Source organism: Nematolebias whitei, chromosome 13, assembly GCF_014905685.2.
Source record: "Nematolebias whitei isolate Nwh7 chromosome 13, NemWhi1, whole genome shotgun sequence".
Taxonomy (NCBI): domain Eukaryota; kingdom Metazoa; phylum Chordata; class Actinopteri; order Cyprinodontiformes; family Rivulidae; genus Nematolebias; species Nematolebias whitei.
Window position 1 is genome coordinate 7,595,969 of NC_056510.1, and position 24,308 is coordinate 7,620,276.

At 42.8% G+C, this 24,308-nt stretch overlaps 2 protein-coding genes across 2 annotated transcripts in view; both read left to right on the plus strand.

The window, feature by feature from the left end:
- The window catches only part of hecw2a (HECT, C2 and WW domain containing E3 ubiquitin protein ligase 2a), a 35,444-nt gene extending 21,918 nt beyond the window's left edge, over positions 1 to 13,526 (plus strand). Inside the window, exons 19-29 of the mRNA XM_037686833.1 lie at positions 2,096 to 2,178; positions 2,950 to 3,070; positions 4,435 to 4,548; positions 4,757 to 4,909; positions 5,216 to 5,314; positions 6,298 to 6,427; positions 6,504 to 6,650; positions 7,498 to 7,612; positions 8,914 to 8,999; positions 12,577 to 12,689; positions 13,415 to 13,526. Coding sequence (XP_037542761.1) covers positions 2,096 to 2,178; positions 2,950 to 3,070; positions 4,435 to 4,548; positions 4,757 to 4,909; positions 5,216 to 5,314; positions 6,298 to 6,427; positions 6,504 to 6,650; positions 7,498 to 7,612; positions 8,914 to 8,999; positions 12,577 to 12,689; positions 13,415 to 13,526 — 1,273 coding nt within the window. The remainder of the gene's footprint in view (positions 1 to 2,095; positions 2,179 to 2,949; positions 3,071 to 4,434; positions 4,549 to 4,756; positions 4,910 to 5,215; positions 5,315 to 6,297; positions 6,428 to 6,503; positions 6,651 to 7,497; positions 7,613 to 8,913; positions 9,000 to 12,576; positions 12,690 to 13,414) is intronic.
- A 4,341-nt stretch (positions 13,527 to 17,867) lies between these two features.
- Positions 17,868 to 24,073, plus strand: stk17b (serine/threonine kinase 17b (apoptosis-inducing)). Its single transcript, XM_037686836.1, has 7 exons — positions 17,868 to 18,407; positions 20,566 to 20,778; positions 21,378 to 21,516; positions 22,320 to 22,446; positions 22,517 to 22,565; positions 22,772 to 22,951; positions 23,653 to 24,073. The coding sequence occupies exons 1-7, from the start codon at positions 18,283 to 18,285 to the stop codon at positions 23,882 to 23,884; spliced, it is 1,065 nt and encodes a 354-aa protein (XP_037542764.1). The 5' UTR covers positions 17,868 to 18,282; the 3' UTR covers positions 23,885 to 24,073.
- Positions 24,074 to 24,308: the final 235 nt, after the last annotated feature.

Here is a 24,308-nt window from a genome sequence, read left to right on the forward strand (position 1 = left end):
AAAACTAATGTTAATCTAAGCTAATGGCTAAATTTAGCTAATGGCTACTCCAAGCTAATGGCTAATCAAAACTAATGTTAATCTAAGCTAATGGCTAAATTTAGCTAATGGCAATTTCAAGCTAATGGCCAATCTTAGAAATTAGATAAATAAAGTCAAAAGCTAATTCAGGCTATTCACTACACTAAGGTAATAGTTAATCTGAGAAAAATGGCTAATTCAAGATAACGGCTAATCAGAACTAATAGTTAATCTAAGAAAATGGATAATTCAAGATAATTACTAATCTGAGCTAATGGCTAATCAAAATAAATGACTAATCCAAGCTAATGACTAAGTAGAGAAAAGGGCTGGTTTTAGATAATGACTAATCTGAGATGATCAATCTGAACTAATGGTTAATCTTAACTGATGGCTAATCTGGACTAATGGCTAATCTTAGTTAATGGCTAATTCCAAAGTGAATGAAAACAACTCCAATTTTAAAAGTTTTTAAAGTTTTATGGTGGTTTATTTAAATACTATTATTTTAAACTGTTATATTGTCAATAATTTCTCAATGGGAATTAAAAAATGTTTACAGGCTGCTTTAGATTTCCTTCAGTTAGCTGCCGTTTCCAACAAATTGCTGTGCAAATAGTTACAACTTCTACGTGAATATAGTTTAAAACCAAACTGTAAAGGTTTAAAGTTTATAAAAAATATAATTTGCCTAAACCGCTCTGAACTTTTAGAGATTTTAGTTATTTTAAGGTGGAAGTAATCCACTTTAGTGGAGGCCCTGCTGTGTGTAGCTGTTAGTTTGTAGATCTGGTTAGAAATAAACTTCATTTCTCCAAACTGAGATGTTTCAAAGAGCTATAAACACAACCTGTCCATGCGCTCCAACTTTAGAAAAAATGAACCGTCGCTTCAATAAATATTTTTGAGATGCAACTTTTTTTGTTGGCAGTGAATATTTTTCAGTCTCCATGAAAAAGGAGAACAGTGGTTAATCTGATGGTTTAATAGTTAATGAAAAGGAGAACGACGGTTAGTTAATCTGATGGTTTAATAATGAAAAGGAGAACGATTAACGGTTAATATGATGACTTAATAAATGTTAAACACCGGTAATTCAGCTGCTGCTAACTTGGTGTGGTTTAAACATGATTATGTTTCTTGTAGCTGTTTTTGCAGACAGCACCTGTTATTATTTACCTGTAATTTACAAACAAATAAGCCATTTTTCTAATTCAAAATGCCTGACAGAACTCAACAGACTCTAACTGTTGTAACTCAATCTTTCTTTGAGATATTAAACTGAAATTTGCTCCGGTCGTAGCTGAGAGTAAGTTTTCATACAATCCTAATGCAAATCAAAATACCAAGATGGCCGCCTGAGCTAAAAAGGAAAAATATGATAACAGCCATTTTTAGAGCTATTCAGCTGAAATTTGTTATAGTGGTAGCCGAGAGCAAACCCAAACACTTAGCTCTGTCAAATCAAAATTTTAATTTGGCAGCAGCGTGGCAGTCCCTGTCAAAGTTTCTCCAGGAGGGAGCACCAGCAAACTGTTTGTTGTCCACTATGGAGTGCTGTTTGTGTGAATCAGTTTGTTTGGTGGCTCTTCAGATTGAAGAAGTCCTTTGGATGAAGGACGAAACGTCACAGCAACAAAAGAAACCGTCCAGACGACCCGACTGAACACTGTTGGATTTTTACCTGGATTATTGAGATGAACTTTGGTGTTTCTCCAGGAACTTTCTAGTTTTTATTTTTGTCCTAGTTTCCATCGCAGTTCGCTTGAATCTGGGCAGTTTAATTTGCTTATTTTGTTACATAATAAAACGTGTTCAGAGCATTTCCAGTTTACTTTCTGTTTGATAAAATCCAAATCTTTTGAAGGAGGATATGTTTTACTGTAGCAGCTTTTAGAAGACAGGTCCAGTCAAAATGTGGGATGAAAGATGAGTGATTAAACACGTCGTCTTGTCCCATACCTGGAGGTCTCACCTAATTTCTCACTGTTGTTGTGACCGACGTCTTTCTGCGATTTTCTCTGTCTATAGCTGCTCGACTCTGACTTTGTTTACCTTCATCTCTTGTCTTCAGCCTTTTTGAGGAGGAAGTGATGTCGTACGTGCCGTCGTTACTCCACCCAGGTTACTGCCTCTCTTCTCCTCAGAGCTCCCCCGGTAAATCTCTGTGTCGCTGTCTGCACCCCCCCCCCCCAAAAAAAGAGCGAAGCTTTGTTTTAACACTCAAACTTTCATATTAGATTCTCGCTCTTTTATTACCTGAGCTGTTTTATTACAAAATATGTGATAAAATATTTATTGTCAGCGTCTCTCTTTGTGACAAGGTAATATAAAACCACAAATAGACATTATTGTATTCATATAATTTAGTTTTATTTGGGACATTGGCTCTGTGGAAGCAAAAACATTAGTGATAAAAAGACTTGAGCAGTTCTTAGCTGTATAAAACACGAGACATAAAAAGCCTCATTTTTCAAAGCAAAAGTAAACCTTTAACATTTTTTAGACAACTGGCAGTTTTACCATTTATTTTGTATAAAATAGTATAAAAAGAGCATTTTGGAAGCAAGGATATGGAAGTTCACCAGTCTGTGTAAAAATATTGGAACAACATCAGAATAATGTTCCTTAATGGTAAATTGGGAAGACGTTAAATATCCCATTATGTACAGTTCATAAACGTTCAATATATCAAATTCCTCTGTAAACAGATTAATGGTTTCTTTCAGCTGATAAAAACTAAAATTCTCTGAACCCAATCCCAGATTAACCTGCATACAATACTTCTGATTATACGCTCAGCTTCATTGAATCTCCTGATTATCTGCCTGTCTGTCCTTCTCCATTTAGTCGGACAGTTATTTTATGGTTTCCCTCCCCCTAATATTGTCCCCGTGTCCTTGATTTTATTTATTTTTTATATTCCAGGTACTCAGCGAGCCAACGCCAGAGCTCCTGCTCCCTATAAACGGGACTTCGAAGCGAAATTGAGGAACTTTTATCGAAAGCTGGAGACGAAGGGTTATGGACAGGGGCCGGGTAAAGTAAAGTACGTTTAACCATCATGACTGAAGAAACGCTGATCTGATGCCACTGTTTAAACTACTCGTACAAAAACAAAATGGGACACCTTTAGTGAGAGATGCTATGGTGGAAGACAAGGATGTGTAAAATCTGTAATTGGCAGCATGACGGCTCAGTGGTTAGCGCTGTTGTCTCACACTAAAAGTAGGTCTTGGGTTCAATCCCCAGTTTGGACCAGAGTCTTTCTATGTGGAATTCTTTAGGTTTAAATATCCCTTTAGTGGTCGTCTAGCCTATTTAGTGCTGCTTTAATCCTGCTGCTGCCCTTGGGTCAAAATAACACCTGAGGTATCAATTTTAAAATTGAGGATTTTGACCCAAGAGCAGCCAGCTAACACTATTTGTTGTAATCTTATGTCACAGATCATTACTGGTAAAGTAGCTACCATATTTCCCGGCCTATAAGTCACAGTTTTTTGCATAATTTACATGCTCTGCGACTTATTTATGGAAACCCCCCCCCCCCCCCCCATATTTATAAACCAATTTCTGACTGAGATATGACCATTTTCATTCATTCTGGCTGAAAATATTGAACGCTACCATTTTCAGCCACTAGATGGCACTCAAGTAGTATGGCATGCCATTGTATCGTGTAATAGGTAAAAATGACTATTAAGGACACAATCGGCTTTCCGTAGCCTGACGCCGTCGTCTGCCTGGAGCAACCGTCAAATCAGGTTCATTTTGCTGCACCGCCCTGGAGAAATGCAGCTAATTTGACTATTAAGGTGCATTTATCAACTGAGACACACCTTTACTGTAATGTTGAGCAAACAAATTATTGTTTTTAGGTGGTTATCTCGTTAAATTTCAATGAAATGCACAGCTAGTTCTCCCTCTGTGGGCTCCTGCTTCTGCAAATCTGCTTTTGAAATGAAGCTGGTTTGATCATCAAAGTGCATTTATTAAGGAAAAGTTCAACTGAGACACACCTTTGCTATAATTTCGAGCAAACAACTGTTTTAAAATGTTAATCTTGTTAAATTCTTGTTAAAGTCCTCCCGTGCACGCTCCCGCGGCCACCATTTGGCAGCCAGTCGATTTTTGGCACAACACTGTCCCATGTTTCTGGGCTGTAAGCAGTGACGCATAATAGATGCAACTTGTAGGGCGAAACGACGTGTACGGTGGAAAATACAGTAACCTAGATTTGACAACACATCACCAATAACCAAAAAGACAAAATGTTTCCATGAATATTAGGAAAGTAGTTTTAGAAATTTTGAAAATATGCATTTTTATATCTAGCGAGTCGTTTTTTCCTTCTGAATCAAACGTTGACTTCTGGAGACGTGTGTTTGTTTTGACACCACTTGTTGCTCCCAGGCTCATCATACGCCGAGACCATCTGCTGGAGGACGCCTTCAACCAGATCATGTGTTATTCCCGTAAAGACCTGCAGAGGAGTAAACTCTACGTCAGCTTCGTGGGCGAGGACGGGTGAGAAAAAGTCAGGTTGTAGACAGTACATGGGTTGTAACTCACCCTCCAGCTTCCCTAGGGTCAAAACGACCCAGACCCAAGGGCAGCAGGAGGGTTAATAAAACCGTGTGAATGCTGACTCAGCGTTTACACAGGAAACTCTGAATCCTGATGAAATAAACAAATTCCAACAGTTCATACATGTTTTATGGTTTATTTGTTGCAGGCTGGACTACAGTGGACCCTCGAGAGAGTTTTTCTTCTTGGTGTCCAGAGAACTTTTCAACCCGTACTACGGATTGTTTGAGTACTCGGCTAACGACACGTACACGGTGCAGATCAGCCCCATGTCTGCCTTTGTGGACAACCACCATGAATGGTGAGCCATGGGCGGTGGCTGCTCAATCAGCTCATTTCTTGTGGCTAGTTGTTGTTGTTGTTGCAGATATCGCCTCTGATCTGGGTGCAAATCTCATTATCACTTTTCTAAACGCAGTAAGATTTAATCAAGTTTGTGTTCAAGCCTGTTAGATTCAAACTTGAATTGAGGGAAAGAGGCAGCAGAATGCTCCCCTGTAAACATTTACAAAGATGTTTTTTATTATTCAGGCTAAAAAACATACATCTCAGACAGTTTAATGATTTGAGCCCACGAGTGTGTGTTTTGTTTTCATGCTGGGTCCAGGTTTCGCTTCAGCGGGCGCATCCTGGGACTGGCTCTGGTTCATCAGTACCTGCTGGACGCGTTCTTCACACGGCCGTTCTACAAAGGTCTCCTTCGTATGTGAGTGTTTCTTCTGAAAACCGAAGCAGCTGGTTGGAGCCGACTCACTAAAACACTTTGTCCAGACAACCTAAAATCAAACCTCTGCTCCATGGAAAGGTGTTGAAATGATAAACGAGCGTCCCTGAAACCACACTTCTGCTCCTAAACATTCATCAGGCAGAAAAGGTTTTGTTTATTTGACTTGAAATTGTTGTAAACATTATTTGAAAATGCCTTAAGTCATTATCTCCAGATTCAAGTTACGTAATTTATGTTGGGATAAAATTAAGAAGCCGTTATCTCAAAATAACAAGATAAACAAGGTATCTTTTCCGTCTCTCATCTTCCATTTAAACCTACATTGGTATTTTATTGCATTAAGTAAAATATTTTAAATATATATATTGTTGTTAGATTCAAGTAAATGTCAATATGGATAAAAATAATAATTTTATTTGTAAGTGCCTTCAATAAAATCCAAGGACATTTAATAAATGTAAAACAATTCTATACAAAAGCACTTTACAGTTACAAATTTAAACAAAAATGATCAAGGAAATTAGAATGAGTGGACTAGAACAGATGAGTTTGGAGCTGGAATTTTTAAAGACAGGAAGAGAGTCGTCGTTGTCGAGGAAGAGAGTTCCTGACATGGTAAACGGAGTGGAACAAAGCTTGGTTTCCTATGGGGCTGAAGCAGAAGGGACGGCATGGTGAGGTGGATAAAAGCTGGGTGTCAGTAAACCAAATGTGTGTTGAATTTATGAAAAATTCCGCCATGGGAAAGATATAAAAAGAAGAGGCCCCAGGATAGAGCCCTGAGGCACACCTGAAGTGATGGGTAGAGTGGGATCTGAAGGATTTGAGTTGGATGAACTGAGTATGGCCTGTGTGTATTTTGTCTTTTCAGAATTAACAGTCTTGAGATGTTCCATCACAAAGAAGCAGATCTTCAGTTTAGGAACATGCTCATGAACCCTCGAATGGTTTTGTTCCTACAGCTCGTGTGATTTAAGTGACCTGGAGTTCCTTGATGAGGAGTTCCATCAGAGCCTGCAGTGGATGAAGGACAATGACATTGAGGACATGCTGGACCTCACTTTCACTGTCAACGAGGAGGTTTTTGGACAGGTGTGTGTTTGTTTACAGTTTGTGTCGTGCTGAAAACAGATTTCCTCACTATAAATATCTGCCTGTGACGTTGCAGATCACAGAGAGAGAGCTGAAGCCGGGCGGGGCCGGTATCCCTGTATCCGAGAAGAACAAGAAGGAGTACATCGAGCGAATGGTGAAGTGGCGAATAGAGCGTGGCGTTGCACAGCAGACCGAGAGTCTAGTCCGAGGATTTTACGAGGTAAAAGGCTGAGATGAAGAACAAAGATTTGTCCTTTGTAGTCGTTTATTAAAGGGGTCTCAGATGAGTTGGACCAAAGGACCTTAGAAATTATTGACACAAACGTTGCCATTCTATTCATGCTACAATGCATTCTGGGTAAGTGACATAGGTTGCACTGGTGCGAACTCCATTCAGCTTGAATGTTAATTTTATACATTATCTGTTGTTCAGCCTTTGAATTTGAAACAGCACAGTGACAGAAGAATGTAGAAATGACCAATAACTAATAGCATTAGCTCCAGAGCTAATATATTTGGTATTAGCTTCAGAGCTAATATACCAGGCGTTAGCTCCAAAAGGTAATAATTTGGTGTTAGCTTCAGAGCTAATAAATTAAACATCACAAGTTGTTTGGTTGTTTCAATTATATTGTGCATAAGGACTAATATAAAATATAACTATTGTCACGTTGTAACCTTTTAGTCTTGACTCCTTATGTTTTAGTCTCTACTACAACCGATAAACGCATCCTCCCAGAATGCATTGCTCCAGTAAAATAGTAGTGACGTCCTTAGGTGAAAAATGTAATAAACATATGTAATTTTTTTTAGGTAATTAGGAGTTTTCACGTGTCACGAACAACAACTTCTAGTAGAATAGAGAAATAATTGCGTATTAAGGCCAATATGTGCAGGACAAAAGCATGTCACCGGTCCAAAAGAGCTTAGCTCACTTACTGCAACACACTGGCTCAGTTTAAACCCTTCAATCTGCTGGACAAGACGAGGAGGTTTGTGAGAAATAAAGAGACCCCAGTACCACTATACCCTTTTCACCCACTGGCTCCTTGTTTGTTTGTTGTCAGGTGGTAGACGTTCGGCTGGTGTCCGTGTTCGACGCCAGGGAGCTGGAACTGGTGATCGCCGGCACTGCAGAGATCGACCTGGCGGACTGGAGGAACAACACCGAGTACAGAGGAGGTACGTCAGACTGGAGGGCAGGAGAGAGGCGAGACCCCAGGTGAACGCAGCGAAGGACAAATCAAGTGTTTGGGTTTCTTTTTTTCTGGTCCCTTTCCTTAGAACGTGTCTGACAGATGTTGAGTTATGGTAGTTGAAGTAAGAGCACCCTCTTTCAGTCCAGGTTTTACTCGTTGGGACTCAAATCCAGTCATCTGGTCCTCTTCAGGTCTTTTAACTGTACTGTAACGCTCCTGATCCAGCAGCTTGTCGAACCCGTTTAGCAGCAAGAACTCTCAGAGTGGCTTTCAGTCAGTCTCACATGGTTGTGGAGGACTTTTGGCCCACTCTTCTTTCGAACGTTGCTTCAGATGACGGTTCTGCTCAGCTCTCTGAAGGTCCACCAGCATTTCAGTCAGGCTGAGGTTCTGGGCTCTGACTGGACTGTTGGTTCTGTTCCTTTTGACCCATTACATCTGCCTCCAGAACACTTTGGTCTACAGAGGATTTCCTGGTCCACTCAGTGACTTACAGGAGCCCAAACCATCACCCTCCACCACTGTGCTGACAGCTGGGAGGAGCCGTTTGCTGCAATGCATTCTGGGTAAACATCTGGTTCTGGTCCAGAAGTCTTTTGGTTCCTTCAGATGAAACTTTCCAAACCTAAGTGGTGCTGCTATCTTGTTTGTAGAGAGAAGAGGTCATGACCCTTGACCTGCTGACAGACCTGTAGAGTCACTGCACGGTCTGACCTTCAGGGTGAATCTGCTGTGAAGAGTTCTCAGGGTGTTTCTCTTCCGATTTATGTTTTTCAACAAGTAAAACTAAACAGTTAAAGGTTGAGTGGTTGCATTTCATTCCTAGTTCATGTTTAAATCTTCATGTCACGGGAAGAAACAACTGGAATCCTTTTTCTTTATCAGTTTGTCTTAAACTTGCAAAACAACTAAATCTATTTAGGTTATTTATGAAGATAAAACATGGATTACCTCCTGAAACTGATCAGTGCTGGTTTACTTACTTGCCGTTTAGAAAATGAGAGCTCGAGTGGAAATAATTTATATAAAACCGTTAATTTTCCACCTGTTTGTTGTTTCAGCTCACTCTGAGCAGAGGCCAAGGCATTAAAACACTCCTGGAGGGTCAGAGCGTTACGTTTGAAACGTTTAATAAAATCGACTGAGACGGTCCAAGCAGCTCCGTCCATTAAAGATTTAACAGCAGAACCTGGTCACAAAACGCTGCAGAGAGGCAGGAGGAGGAGGAGGCCTTCGTTGTTATTCATCTGACTCATGCACCATCATCATGTCGCTACCCCTCAGGTTACCATGACAACCACATAGTGATCCGCTGGTTCTGGGCGGCCGTGGAGAGGTTCAACAACGAGCAGAGGCTGCGGCTGCTGCAGGTGAGTCTGAGCACCCCCCAGTGGAGGCCGGCATGATGCTTCGAGTGAGGTGTCGCTGCAGTTGGGTCGTTACAGAACATCACAACGTTCTGATCCAGTCTAGTTAATTAAAGGAAAATAAAGAAAACAAAAACCTCTTGAAAAGGTGGAGAGTTGTCTAAATGTCAACAAATTTATTTTGTCAATTAGGAAGTGATTTAACCCTCCTGCTGCCCTTGGGTCAAAATGGCCCATGAGGTCTTAGGGCAGGGCTTTTCAACAAAACTGCACAGGGGGCACAGTTTCTGAAAGCCAACAGCTCATCATCAGAATCAGTTTATTATCGCCATGTCAATGAACGAGGTTCACAAACTAGGAATTTGCTTCGACATAAGGTGCGAATAGTAGTAAAGTAAAATAAAGTAAAAATTAAGTAAAAATGAGAACATTACATAAGACATAAGCCTGTGTACACCCACAAATAAAGTAAAATTAAAAACATAACATAACCATGTGTACACCCATACAATAGAAAACAATAAAAAAGCTTAGAGAACCGTACAGATGGAGTATTCAGTTATAATACAGATGTAATGTGACCAAAGCAGAAGTTATGAGGTAGCATTATGAGTGTTCAGGAGTCCAACAGCAGAGGGGAAGAAACTGTTCTTATGGCGGGAGGTTCTGGTCCGAATGGACCGAAGCCTCCTGCCTGAGGGGAGTGGTTCAAACAGTCCGTGTGCAGGGTGTGCAGGGTCAGCTGTGATCCGACCTGCTCGCCTCACAGTCCTGGAGACGTACAGGTCGTGGAGGGATGGAAGGCTGCAGCCGATCACCTTCTCAGCTGAGCGCACAACGCGCTGCAGTCTGAGTCTGTCCCTGGCAGTGGCCCCGGCGTACCACACCATGATGGAGGAGCTGAGGATGGACTCCATGATGGCTGTGTAGAACTGCACCATCAGCTTGGCCGGCAGCTTGGCCTTCTTCAGCTGTCGCAGGAAGTCGCATCAGGATGAACTGACTGAAAATTGTTGGATTGTATACCTGGATTATTGAACATGGACTTTTTTTTTTAAGCTTTGCTAATGTTAGCTTGTAGCTTTGCTAGCTTAGCTTTTAGCTTTGCTAATGCTATCTTGTAATTTTGCTAATGTTTTGTAGCTTTGCTATTGTAGCTTTACTAGGTTAGCTTGTAGCTTTGCTTTGCTAATGCTATATTGTAGCTTTGCTAATGCTATCTTGCAGCTTTGCTAATGGTAGCTTGCAGCTTTGCTGCTGTTAGCTTATGCTATCTTGTAGCTTTGCTTATGCTAGTTTGTAGCTTTGCTAATGTTAGTTTGTAGCTTTGCTAATGCTATCTTGTAGCTTTGCTAATGCTATCTTGTAGCTTTGCTAATGCTATCTTGTAGCTTTGCTTATGCTATCTTGTAGCTTTGCTAATGCTAGTTTGCAGCTTTGCTAATGCTAGTTTGCAGCTTTGCTAATGCTAGCTTTCAGCTTTGCTAATGCTAGCTTTCAGCTTTGCTAATGGTAGCTTTCAGCTTGCCTAATGTTAGCTTGTAGCTTTGCTATTGTATCTTTGCTAAGTTAGCCTGTGGCTTTGCAAATGCTATCTTGTAGCTTTGCTAATTTTAGCTTGTAGTTTTGCCACTAATATCTTGTAGCTTTGCTATTGTGGCTTTGCTAATGTTAGTTTGTAGCTTTGCTAATATTAGCTTGTAGCATTTCTATTGTTAGCTTGTAGCTTTGCTATTGTTATGTTGTAGGCTTGCTAAGGGTAGCTTGTAGGTTTGATATGGTCAGCTTATAGGTGTGCTGGAGTACGTGTTGTGGATGACTGTTATTACCACACCAAAGTTTAGCTCATCATATTGTCACACAGACTGCGGGATTGTCATGTTTTTGTTGGCATGTTAGCTGTGATGGTTATCTTTAACTGTGGTGACTGTTGTGGACGTAAGTTTAGTTAGGCAGTAGGCACAAAAAATTAGCTGTGATTCACATTTAGTTTGAAAGACTAAAGTTTTGATGGATTCTTATTAGCTTTACAGTTTTTGTCTTTCTTACAGCTTATTATCTGTGCCAACATCAAATTCTAGTTGGTTTTTATTTTATTTTATTTATTTTTTTCATTAAAATCTGAAGTTTGAGACCACAAACACACACACACACACTTATCTAAATGAGATTAAAAGACTAGATTAAAAGTTCAGCTGCATTGTATTTATTATTGTAGCCCACCTTTACCCTCGGTACCAGGTAAGGGCCTCCTAGATTCTTATATGTAGCATTAAAGACTTAACCGTTAACTACTCGTTTAATTTGCTGAACTTCAAGTTTAACATATCCTCTCCTAATTTCCTTTCAATACACACCGTGGTCATGAACACACTCACACGCTCCGTTAAACTAAAAATAACCAAACCATAAGGTAAATGTGAACTCAGTTTACTTAATGCATCTTTAAACATTGAACAACTTACACAATACAAAACAAAACTGCATCTGTAGTCAGATGTCACTGTAAATATTCAACTATATGGGAGGGGCCCACTCACCAAACACACAGACACCTGCCGGCCTATCCAGCTCTAAAACCTTAAAGTTGCAGGCCTGAGCGAAGCTTGGGAGCGGTGAGGCCAAAACTTAATGGCTGTTTCACTCTGAGCAAATAAATAAAACAAAACAGTGCTGGTTTAGTAGTTCAGTACATTCAGACTCTGGTCCCAGTTCAGGTGAAGAGAAAAACCAAACGATGTTCTATGGTGGTGATGCAATCATCCTTCTGCTGGTCCAGGGTTTAACTCCAATGGGCAATGTCCGGGAGTAGGAAAGAAAAACGTGTATAATCCAAAGGCACTCTTCTGGCAGTCCATAAACACTCCAGTTATGACTAATCTTCACATCCAGGTCGGAAAGATGAAGAGGCAGTCTCCTTAGTAAGCTGAACAAGCTAAACTAGGATTCCTGTGCAGCATTCACTTAGCTATCCATCCATCCATCATCTTTACCTGCTTCTTCCATTTTGGGTCACTTAGCTAGCGCATGCTAAATGTTCAATGTTAAACCGTCTCAAAGTGCAAAAACAAAGAACTTCAGGACAAACTTCAAGCTGAAATGTCCATTTTGCTCCCAAAAACCAACCAACAAGCATCCATTACTGATCACTGTGTTAACAATCAGGAAACTCATTTAATTTCTCCAAGCTGCAGCACCTGTTGCCTCTGGTGTGACTGGCTCCCAGTCACTCTCATCAAGATGTACCCCCTGACTGCTCACGCTTCCTTTGGCTTTCACAATAAAGCAGAAATAAAATACATCAACAAAATGTTATGCTTTTCTTGCTTTTAACTTATGTTTGTGCTTTTTAAGCAGTTTTTAAGCATTTTACAGCATAAATGAAATACAATTGTAGCTATATTTACAACATATTTAACTTAAAGAGTTTTTAAATTTTCTTTAAACAGTCACATATTTCAAGAATTTAATAAATGCACTAAAATGTTTGTCTGGGTTACATTATGTTTTTTTACTTTAAAGCCATGAATAGTACCCGTTTTGATATTTCCTCTTCCTGTTGTGGTTTGTTCGGCTGCAGTTTGTGACGGGCACCTCCAGTATTCCCTACGAGGGCTTCGCCTCATTACGGGGCAGCAACGGACCCCGCAGGTTCTGTGTGGAGAAGTGGGGGAAGATCACCTCGTTACCCAGGTGAGACCTGACCGATGTACTCGACGTCTACAAAACATTGTGCTCAGTTTAGCAAACGTTTGCTACTTTATATTTCTCATCTGCAGCAGGCCTCTGCAGACAAAGCTGGACTTTCCAAAGGTCCTAAAATAGTTTTATTACTTGTTTTTTTTTTTTTTTAAACACGTCGTTTAAATTATTTCCACTTGGGTGCAAACCCACAACACCGAAAAGCGTTATAGTCCAAAGCCTCCACTGAATAAACAGCTTTGCTTAATTTGATATAGATTTTTTACAGTGTTTACCGGTAAGTCAACACAGTTCTGTATTTGTAGTACATTTCTTTCTGGTGTAATTCTGTGCCACAACGGTTTATAAATATTCTTATTTTTTGTATAAAACTGGAGCAGAGTTGCTGTTTCATGTAAATTTTCTTCAGGTGAGACTAACCTGGATAAATAAAGGCTAAATAAAAAAAAATAATAAAAAAAAAAAATGTTGAAGTTTGTGCAGCAAAATCTTTTACTGGATGTAAACTCTTGTCAGAAAAACTGGTTCTTGCTCATAAATTCTGGTAGATTTTAAACAATTTTCAACAGAAACTCTGTATCTTGTAACTCTGACACTTCAAAATGAATCAGACCAAAATAAATTAAATCTATTGAAGGTAAAAAGTAGCTGTACCAGAGGCGCCCTCCCTCCTAACTGTCTGTAGAACCTGGATCTTGTATTTTGTGTCTCCACAGGGCTCACACCTGCTTCAACCGCCTGGACCTCCCGCCCTACCCGTCCTTCTCCATGCTCTACGAGAAGCTGGTAACCGCCGTGGAAGAAACCAGCACGTTCGGCTTGGAGTAGCTCCACTCAGATACATCTGGACTCCTTACGTTTCTCATTCAGGAGAAGATGAGATCTTCTAAAGACAACCGACCCTCTGTGGATAACTGCTGGGGTTTTTTAGCTTTTCCATCACTCAGCGTTTTGATCTCACTCCGACTCTCTGCCTTTGTCTCCCACTTTGACTTACAGAAGACGGAGAACCAGAAGAAATGTGCAGTTTTGTTTGTTGTCACTAACCTGAGCTCACTGAGCCACTCGTGTGCTTTATCTCCACGCGCTCAGCTGCAGATAAACCTCCTTTTCCCCTCCCTGGACCTTAAAACTGTGTCCCACATTTATAAACTACAACACGCACATCTGTCACTTTTTGCACAAATGTGATATTTTCTTTATATTCACGCCCCGAGCCGCCGTTTCCCCTTCAGGTTTTCTATCAAAGCGGGACGATGGGACTTGTGTTTACCGTTTTATTCCTGAAAGAGATGGACCACCGCTCACAAAGCTGTCCACGTTCTACAACTCATTTACCGCCCGAGTATCAAACACAACTTTTTTTTTTTTGTCACATATGGAATCTAATCCAGAGAAAGAGTTGAATGTAACAAATCTGAATGTAGAGAGTTTCAAATTTCAAACAAAGTGTTCTCTTTCAGTTTGTAAACTTTGCATGTAAGGACAGAATTAAAAAAAATCTAGCTGTCGGACGATCATGAAATGAAGTAAACGCAACAGCACGTAACATAGAATTACCAAAAAATTAAACAAAATGCAGAAAGTGTTTTAAAAACTGGTTCCAGCTTCTGATCCAACAGCTTGGAGCTTTGCTGCGGTTTAAAACATGTTGGTACCAAAAGATCCACGGACTGACGGTTGTTGCCTCAGTGGTTGGGCACTCCTAGCTGGGAGGAGCTGTTTGCTGCAGTGCATTCTGGGTAAACACCTCTTTGGTCTGGTTCTGGTCCGTAAGTCTTTGCTCCTTCAGATGAAACTTTCCCAACCTATAAGTTGAGCTGCCCTGACCTTTGACCTGCTGACTGAGGCCTGTAGTCATTTCTTTGAGCACTGCGCGGTCTGACCTTCAGGGTGAGAGGCTGGAACCGCTTCTTCACTCACAGCTTTAATGTTCGGTTTTAGTTTCATAAATAACGACACGGTGGAATCTGTTGTGCGTTTGTTCACTCGAGCTGAATGGTTTTAGAAGCTCGTACAGACCAGATGAGTTTTATTCGTCCTGACATGTAAAACCTTCAAACTGAAAGAGGTTGGACTTTATTTTTCACATCGCTGGGGGGGGGGGGGGGGGGGTCGTGTTCTCTAATACTAACAATCCTGAAGCAGAAGTTGTTGGATTTTAGAAAAACGTGACATCCATCACATTAGTCACACAATCCCGACAGGAACCCCCAAAGTTTGTTTTTCTTTTTTCCGGGGCTGCATGCACGTTTGCACCGACCGTGTACAGACACCTGTTGGACCACAGAGGCTGGAGTTCCCCCCCCTCCCCACACCTCCCAGTCTAATACTGCATGCAGGATCTGCCCGGTCAGCAGCTCCGTGAGCTGCACCCGACAGGACCTTCTAGGTGGTGTGTTGTGATGTAGCTCGATATTGCATGCTGAAATAGCGCAGCGCACCGTCCTTACTAGCTTTGTGCATGAGGATACAGCCGAGGGTGAGGGAGGCGGGACGGAGGCGTCACGTTGATCGTGGCGCTCGCTGGAAAGCCTGCGGCCTTACGCTCACCTGGCACTGTCATACCTGTGTTCATCTAAGTGCTTTAAGACTGGAAACCGTGTCGCTGTGACAGTGGGGCGGTGGGTTTCTGAAATGTTGCACGTGTGCGTGTCTGCCCAACTTAGTAAGAGGTTGATGGTTCTTTGCTCGCAGCGGAGCGATGAATCAATGAGGCTGAGCTCCAAGGAGCACATGGATTATGTTTCCGATCGTCTCTTATATAAATGTTCGTGTTCGTCTGTCTTGTTGTGTGTAAAAATATATATATTTTGCACCGAATGTACCAAAGGTTTGGGGCTTGCATCGTCAACCGTTAGGTGTTGTCTCTGTTCCCGTCCAACCAACTCGTCCCACTCCTCGGATTCTTTCAGAACTTCGGTTTGTTTTTGGCAGCAACGCTTCTCGTTGGCGTGTTTTTGACCGGAGCTGCTCCTGCGGCGCAGAGGAACGGTGAAGATGCTGCTCGGCTGCACCTCTCGTCTCTTTCAGAACATCTCCAACCGTACCCGACTCCACTTTTCAGAGTTCCACTCTATGCAAAGCTCCTGTGTCTCCATTTCACTCCCATGATTGTAATAAAAGAGAACAAGTGGAACGTTTTCATAAACAAGTGCTCTTATTTCCCTGGCAGGAACAATTTTTAACCAGTTTTGAACAAGTTAACGTTTAAAATGCATTTCTACTTGATAGAACCACGCCACAGTGATCTAAATGATGTCCCGGTCAACATTTTTACGTCTCCCGATACGATAAGTCCTTTCAAATAAAGGATCAGCCGATAGAGTCTCAGTCAAATGTTTTCATGTGTCCAGCGCAGGTTTGCAGATTACAAACCATAAGTAAATTAAAGTTAGGCCTGTCACGATAACAAATTTTACTGGGCGATTAATTGGCTCAGAAATTATTGCGATAAACGATAATATTGTTTGAAATTTGACAATAATTAGTAATTACTGTCAAATTTAAGAAGAAATGTTGGCTAATTTTATTTTGAGTGTAATACCTTTTTTGACCACTGCATGGCAGTATAAGACTGAGCCGAAGGATGGATAGTGAGGGAGCGAGCAGCGTGTCTCTTTAAGAAAAATGGGAGGGAGGCCCCTTGACGTGACATGGGCTGTCTCTCGTTCCTGTTTTTCGGTTCTCAAAATGGCGGACACTGGGTGTGGTTTGAGCTCTTTAGCATAGCATTTTTCACACAAAGCTTTTAATTAAAATCAATAAACAAGTTATCAGATTATTTTTTCAGAGTTGAAAGTTGGCGGACCAGTATATATTTATATACTGGTCCGCCTACTTTCAACTTTACACCTACTGTCCTGTGACCCACTGGTGTCTGGTGGTCCATTGGGGTCCTGTGACCCACTGGTGTCTGGTGGTCCATTGGGGTCCTGTGACCCACTAGTGTCCAGTGACTCACTGGTGTCTGGTGGTCCATTGGGGTCCTGTGATCCACTAGTGTCAGGAAATCCACTGGTGTCCATTGGGGTCCTGTGACCCACTGGTGTCTGGTCATCCATTGGGGTCCTGTGATCCACTAGTGTCAGGAAATCCACTGGTGTCCATTGGGGTCCAGTGACTCACTGGTGTCTGGTGGACCATTGGGGTCCAGTGACTCACTGGTGTCTGGTGGAACAGTGGGGTCCTATGACCCACTGGTGCCTGGCAGCCCACTTGGATTCCACCAACTCACTGGTGTCCCATGGCCTACTAGTTTTGGGAGGCCCTTTGCTTAGTACTGATGTAAAACCGTGACCAGAGGTCAAGGACAAAGATTAGGGCAGTGTGGGTCAGCTCCTCTGACATTGAACAATAAAAAATACATTGATTGTCCGATCCAGTACTTGCAGTCAGACTGGGACATCTACCTATTTAAATAAGTCTAAATAAGTGAACAATTACAAATAAAATGTATTTTCAAACTATATTTATTCTATAACCATAAAATCACATTTGTAAAGTAACATGTACCCAAAAAATTGTATATCAACTCACAAAAACGTTTCAACACATTCATGTAAAACTACTGGTTTTGGGAAACCCTTAAAAAAAAAAAAAAAAAAAAAGTAAATCAGTAAGACTGACAGTAAAAAAGGCCTCTAATTAAAAAGTGAATACACCTATAAAGCTTAAGCTGTTTTAAGAGCTGAATGTGTGGTCTGAGCTGTTTTGTGTTTGAATCTGCTTGACCTGCCTGGATCAGACTTTATGATGTGCACATGGTACCAGGAAGTCCGATCATTCAGAACCTTAAAATTCTGCAATAAAATCTTAAGATAAAACAGAAACCAAAGACAAACCCATTTTAGTTTCAAAAACCTTGCCCGGTTAATGTATGTAAAATCTTTTTTAAAGTTTTGAACTTTATTTCAAAGAAGTATGTTTAAATTGTAAAACATCTTTAAAATTGAAGGTCAGAGCAGTTGAGATGTAAACACAACAAAACAACGATATTAACTATTTGTGGGATGCCAGGCACAAACTTATTCAAACAAAGGTGGAATTAGTTTGTTGGATTTTGATTTAATCTAGTTTTATTATCTTAAACGGCCGTTTGTAGTTTTTACTTCAAATTATTTCCGGGTTTTATCCGAACTCAGCAGTGCGCATGCGTCGCGCAGTGACGTGTCCTCTGTGTCAAACACAGAGATGTAAAAATGATCGAAAACGCTCCGGATAAACGGATTTACCGTCGCCCTCGGCAGAAGTTTGGGTCATTTATATACTGGAATTACCTCCACGCTTCGCGTTTTAGTCGGTTGTTTTAGGCTGAGCCGAGAAAAACTGCTTTACGTTACTTTTCTTTGAGTTTCGGACCGGGAGACACTCATTGTCGTCGAACTTTAGCGACCATTGAGCTAACCGGAGAGAAACTAGCTGCGCTCGGTAAACACGAGCATGTTAGCCGGCGTCACGCGGGCGGTGCTTGGCTTACTTCTCCTATTTACTCGAAGTTAAACTCGCAGAAGAAGGAAGAGCCGAGGCGGGTCGGACCGGGGTTTAGCAGGAAGCGGCAGGAACCGAAGGCGGAGACGGGAGGATGATGTCCCGGAGGCGGCTGGACAGTCGAAGCGGTCTGCCCGCCGGGCTGCTGGGGGACTCCCAGACCCGGATCAGCCCGGAGCCGATGGAGAGCGTCTATGACGTCACTGGAGAGCTGGGGAGGTGAGAGAAACCTGATGGTTCTGGTTCTGAGAGGAGTTCTGATCATTTATCTTAATCCGGGTATTTTTTTTTATTGTATTTTTGATTAACAATCTTGATAAAAGTTTTTAGATTTTGCACCCATCAGGTCTTTGAACCTCTTATCAGGACTAATCAAAACTAATCAGGTCTTCACCAGGTGCTGAAACTACTCACATCTAACATCTGTATGTGTCCAAAAACACACAACAGGTCCCATGACCCGTTATTTATAAAACTAAAAGTTTTTTCCTGCTCCTGAGCAGACAGGTGTGTGATAGCACAACGCCAAGGCGGGCAGACACCAGCAATGACCGTTAGTGAAGCTGCTGCCCATCGGTGTGGGAAGGGTCAGAGGTCATTCACAAACTACCGGTATCTGGGGCCCATCAACCTTAAGAAGTGAGAAACATGTTATAGATTAAACTCAACCTGAAGGGCAGACCATACAGTGCTCAGAGACATTTAGAACATTTTAAATCACTTTTAAACCCGTCTCTTCGGCACCCTGTGAGATGTCCTTTAGTTTTTAAGTCTTTTATTGTTTTATGTGTCATGACTGCTGTTATGTCATGTTTATTGTTCTGTAAAACCCTTTGGTTCTGGTCATCTGGAGTCCGTTGTGTGGTTTTAGTTCAGGTTTGAAGAGTTGTGTAAAACCCCAGAACTTTAAGGTGTGTGACTTTTCCTCCCACGACTGCATTTAAACCCTGGACGACTCGGGTCAGGCGTTCTGGAGTCGACGGCCATGTTTGGACCTTGGACTGTGCTCCGTAACCACGACGACGCAGCAAGACGTCTGTCGTGTGTTTGTGTGTGTGTCCAAACTGCGACACGCTCAGGTGTGTTCGACGTGACGCGTCGTGATCGGTCAGGAGGAAGAAGGGAACCGTCCCGCGTGGGAAACGGACCTTCAGAAAAGAAGAACTTTGTTCATGTCAGAAACGGGAAGCAGCGCGGTGAAACCCCGTTACCTTTAATAACTCGCCCCACTGTGACCGGAACCACGTCTCAAACAGAAACTGGAGCTTGAATCTTTGTTACGAAAACGGGCCGGGCCAAAAGAAGTGCTGGGCGTTTGATAAAACGCAGGAATTAAATTCAGCGGCCTCGAAGCTGATAAAACAAGAATAAACAAGTTCATTAGTTGTCATAAAAACAGATTAGAACTGATAAATTATTGTCAGGATTTATTAAAAATGACTGGAGTCATCTTTTACAGCTGCTCTGAGACGAGAGGAGCTTAACTTTAATCTGAAACAGTTTTTTATTCTCGATGCAGCAGGTTGTTTATTTATGTTGTTTAAAACTTTTTAACTGTCCTTCATTAAGAGGAATATTTGAAGATATTGTGTCTGCGTTGGTTTGTTGGTAAATTATCTCCTGAACTACTGGATCGTGTGCATCCACAACTGTAGACCTGATTCAATATGGCCGCCACAGCCAGCTGACCCCAGCTCATTCAGTTACAGATATGGAGCTACGTTTTGCTGTGGTAGTAGCTGAGAATCGTTCCCAACACGGCGATTAAAGTCTTAATAAAATGAGTTTAATGTGTTTTTATTCTGACACGTGACAGAGAATATTGTTTATTTAACTTTTAGGTTTTATTGCAGAATAAAACCTAAAATAAACTTCATAATGTTTAAATTCTTAAAGCGGTTTAAAGTCGTGTTCGCAAAACCTGTAAACATTTATGTTTTGTTAACGTTAAACACCAAAGTTCATGCTCAATAATCCAGATAAAAATCCAACAATGTTCAGTGAAGTCATCTGGACGGTTTCTTTTTTTGCTGAGACGTTTCATCCAAAGGACTTCTTCAATGTGAGGGGCCACAAACATACTGAGCATTAACGATGACGGTTCGTTAACGGTTGATGGGACCTTCGTGTTTTATTATAACAAGATAAAAAGTTTAAAGAACAACGTTATTACCGGTAAATGACCGGAGGAAACGTTCGGTCCTGATGTTCTGCTGCGTTTCCAGAACCACATTTTATTAAACATAAAACTAAATTATGGGTCAACTATTCACCAAGACTCAATTTAAAGGGATTAAAAAGTATAAATATGAATAAAAGTCTGTTCTGTTTCTTTTAATTTCTGAAGTTTATTTTGAAATGTTCTCTTCCTCCTCAGGGGGAAGTTCGCGGTGGTGAAGCGCTGCGTGGAGAAAACCTCGGGGAAGGCGTTCGCCGCCAAGTTCCTACGGAAGAGGCGTCGAGGGCGGGACTGCCGGGGCGAGGCGGTCCACGAGATGGCCGTCCTGGAGCTGGCCCGGAACAACCCGCGGGTCGTCAACCTGCACGCCGCGCACGAGACCGACCACGACATCATCCTCATCCTGGAGTAGTGAGTGCAGTTCAATGTGTTTGCAAAACAAACAGAACCAGAACAAAACCCACAAGTGACCCGGTCCAGATTCCACACCTTAGAACCTGAAGAGGTCCAGAGGAACCAGAGTCCAGGGTACTCTGGGAAGTTGTGGGTATATTTACGCACCTCCCAAGAACCGAAAGCAGCGAGTTCTCTGGGATCACACGGACCTGCTGGTCCACGACCAAACCTGGTTTTTAATCTGGTAGAGGCCGGGCCATTCTTCTGGACCTCCTCACTGAACTGGTCCCAGCGTTCCAGAGAGACCAGGAGGAGCTGAACTTGTGAATCACATTTGACTTCCTGTCTCGGACACGAGTCCAATGATTCAGTCGAGGTTTCTGCCTCACTCCATGCGTTCTGTTTGGACCCAGAGTTGAAATCTGAGGTTGTATTTTCTTTACGTGAGGGGACGGGCGGTCCGAGCAGCTGCTCTCATAAATGAAGACTCGCACGGTTTCATAAATCTCACTGCTGTTCTTAACCCCATCTTTCAGAATTAAAGCTACGTCTTTCAAAATAAAAACTTTAGAAGTTTCCCTGGGCCTCCTAACCGTCCCGTTTCCTCCCTGCAGCGCGGCGGGGGGAGAGATCTTTGACCTGTGCGTGTCCGAGGAGCTGCTGCCCGAGGCCCAAATCACCCGTCTGATCAGACAGACCCTGGAGGGGGTCCACCAGCTCCACCAGACCAACCTGGTTCACCTGGACCTGAAGGTGTCGCACACCGACAGCACACATCAGATTCACCAATTCAGTTTTCTTTTTCCGCGACACGGTTTATATTTTGGTTCTGAACCTTTGATTTCGGCGGCACGGTGGCTCAGTTTCCGCCTCTCAGCGAGAAGGTCGCCGGTTCAAATCTCGGCCCGGGACCTTTCTGGGTGGAGTTTGCTTGTTCTCTCTGTGCACGCATGGGTTTTCTCCAGGTACTCCGGTTTTAAAGTCAAAAACATGCATGTTAGGCTGATTGGTGACTCTAAATTGTCCCTAGGTGTGAGTGAGAGACTGAATGGTTGTTTGTCTCTGTGTCTCGGTGATGGACTGGATGTCCAGGGTGTCCCCGCCTCTCACAGTGATGGTTGGACATGGGCACCAGTGACCCCCGCGACCTGAAAAAGAAGCGGGTAAAGATAATGGATGGAACGTTTCTTTATTTTAAGTCAGTTTGGTTTATTTTGTAAGTTGTGATAAAGAGCCCCAGAACGACCAACCTCCATTTTTGATCTGATAAAACCATAAATAATCCAGATTATTTATAATCTGTCAGAGGTCACCAGGAGTCTTGTTAATGAGCAACCAGTCGATGCAGACACTTCCTGCTACACAAATATGAAAATATTTAACCTGATGAGGTTTAACAGACAGTCCGGGTCCAGGAGAGACTTGGTTCTGGTCCGCGGGCCTTCATTTAGTATCGCACTGTGAGGAGGTCAGGGTCTGTGTTTCTGTAAGCTGCTGTTCGTTCAGCGTCACGGGTCCACGTTTCATCGTCTGTGCCGTCTTTTCTTCCTGTCCAGCCCCAGAACATCCTGCTGACCCACCTGTCCCCTCCTGGGGACATCAAGATCGTGGACTTCGGCCTGGCGCGCCGTCTGGGTGGGGCCGGAGAGCTGCGGGAGATTATCGGCACGCCGGAGTACGTAGGTAAGACTCCCGCCTGCAGCTCAGTCCAGGAGCGTTTCTGGATTTCTGATGTTGGTTTTTGTCTCTTCAGCTCCAGAGGTTCTGAATTATGAGCCCATCACAACAGCGACTGACCTGTGGTGAGTCCATGCTTCCAGAACCGGGCCTGAGGTCACCCTGCAGGACCCACATCCACAGTAAAACCTCTATAACTGCAGCCTGACCCTTTTAGTTCGAGCCTCGTTTGTGTGTTTAGAAGTCCAGACCCGACAGAACCTTGAATCAAAAAGCTGCATGTCAGTCCGGCGCCGACGGTCCAGTTGACTCTTCTGTTTGTCCTGTTCAGGAGCGTCGGCGTCATCGCCTACATGTTGGTGACGGGCGAGTCTCCGTTCGCCGGAGACGACAAGCAGGAGACGTACCTGAACGTGTCCCAGGTCAACGTGGACTACAGCAGCGAGTCCTTCTCCAGGGTCTCCGAGCTCTCCGTGGACTTCATCCGCAAGCTGCTGGTCAAAGCTCCGGAGTGAGTTCGAGTCAACTTTGGACCTGGCGTTTTGTTTCAGGGGTCCGACAGAAAACCTGAGTCCAGTCGGGTTCTGTTTGAACGACAGATCCACAGAATTAAAACATTTCTCTGATCTGTTTCACCTGAAGTAGTGAGAGCTGCGGAGATGTTTGTCCCAGCAGAGCTGCCGTAGTTTCCTGTAGTATAAACATGCTGCAGTCAGTTTTCACTGAACTCTGGATCATACCTGTCTAACACCTGAAGTCACTGTGACATCATTAAGGTCTTTAAAACATTTATTTGTGGACATTTTCCACTTTTAAACACGATGCTAATCCCATTAGCTTTCCTATGGCAGTTTTAATGTTAGGTTAGCATTATGCTAATTCCAGTTCAGCAGCCTGTGATGTCTTTTATGCATCGATTCTTTATTAAGACATGAAAATATATATAATCTGGTATCCTGATGCATGCTCAGTAATCTGGTGTTTATTGGTCCAGATCCAGAGTTCTGTGTTGATTACAAACGTTTAGCCAACGTTCCTCTTTAGTGTTTGCCGAAGTCCATTAGCTGTGGCAGCCATCTTAACTCAAAGAAATCCAGTAATCACTGCTGTCCAGTGCTGCAGGAGATATTTTGCTAACAGTTACATGACAGCCCACCTCTCGTGGCAGCAGCTGATCTGTGATTTTGACGGTTCTGTTGTCTCTGACCGCAGGGACAGGCCGAGCGCCGCCGAGTGCCTCAGCCACCCCTGGTTGTGGCACCAGCAGCTGTACCTGAACCCGGAGCCGGTCCCAGCCCGGCCCGTCCGAGAGAGGAGCTGTGGCGCCAAGTGGGCGGCCCAAATGGAAGACCCCGAGGACAAGGAGAACTTCCTGGACTCGTCCCACTCTCACGCCAAGAAGTCCCGCCTGGAGGAGGAGGCGCCCGGAGACGGAGATGTTTGACGACTGGAGGAGACGGGTCGGGTCCAGATCGGGGGTCACTTTTAAATCCTTTTAATGACAGAAAACTTCACTTTAACCTGCTTTGATGTCAGACGGACCACAAGAGCCAAAGATAACCAGTTAATGATCCCCGTTGTAACCTGAAGTGTTTGATTCTCCTGAAGTTCTGATAAAGGCCCGTGTTCTGAACGATTCTTTAACCGCTGCCTTAAGCCAAGAAAATGATCCTGGAAGCAGGAAGTGTGACCGCCGTGTCCTTATTGACCAGCAGCATTAAACAGAACCTTCCTGAGAGGTCCGCCTGGTTCTGACAGGACGGGTTTAACCGTAGCTCAGGGTCGTAGTCAGAACTCGTTTTATTTAATCGACTAAAAGTGAGCAGATCTGTGGTTCCTATAGCAGATCTGTGGTTCCTATAGCAGAT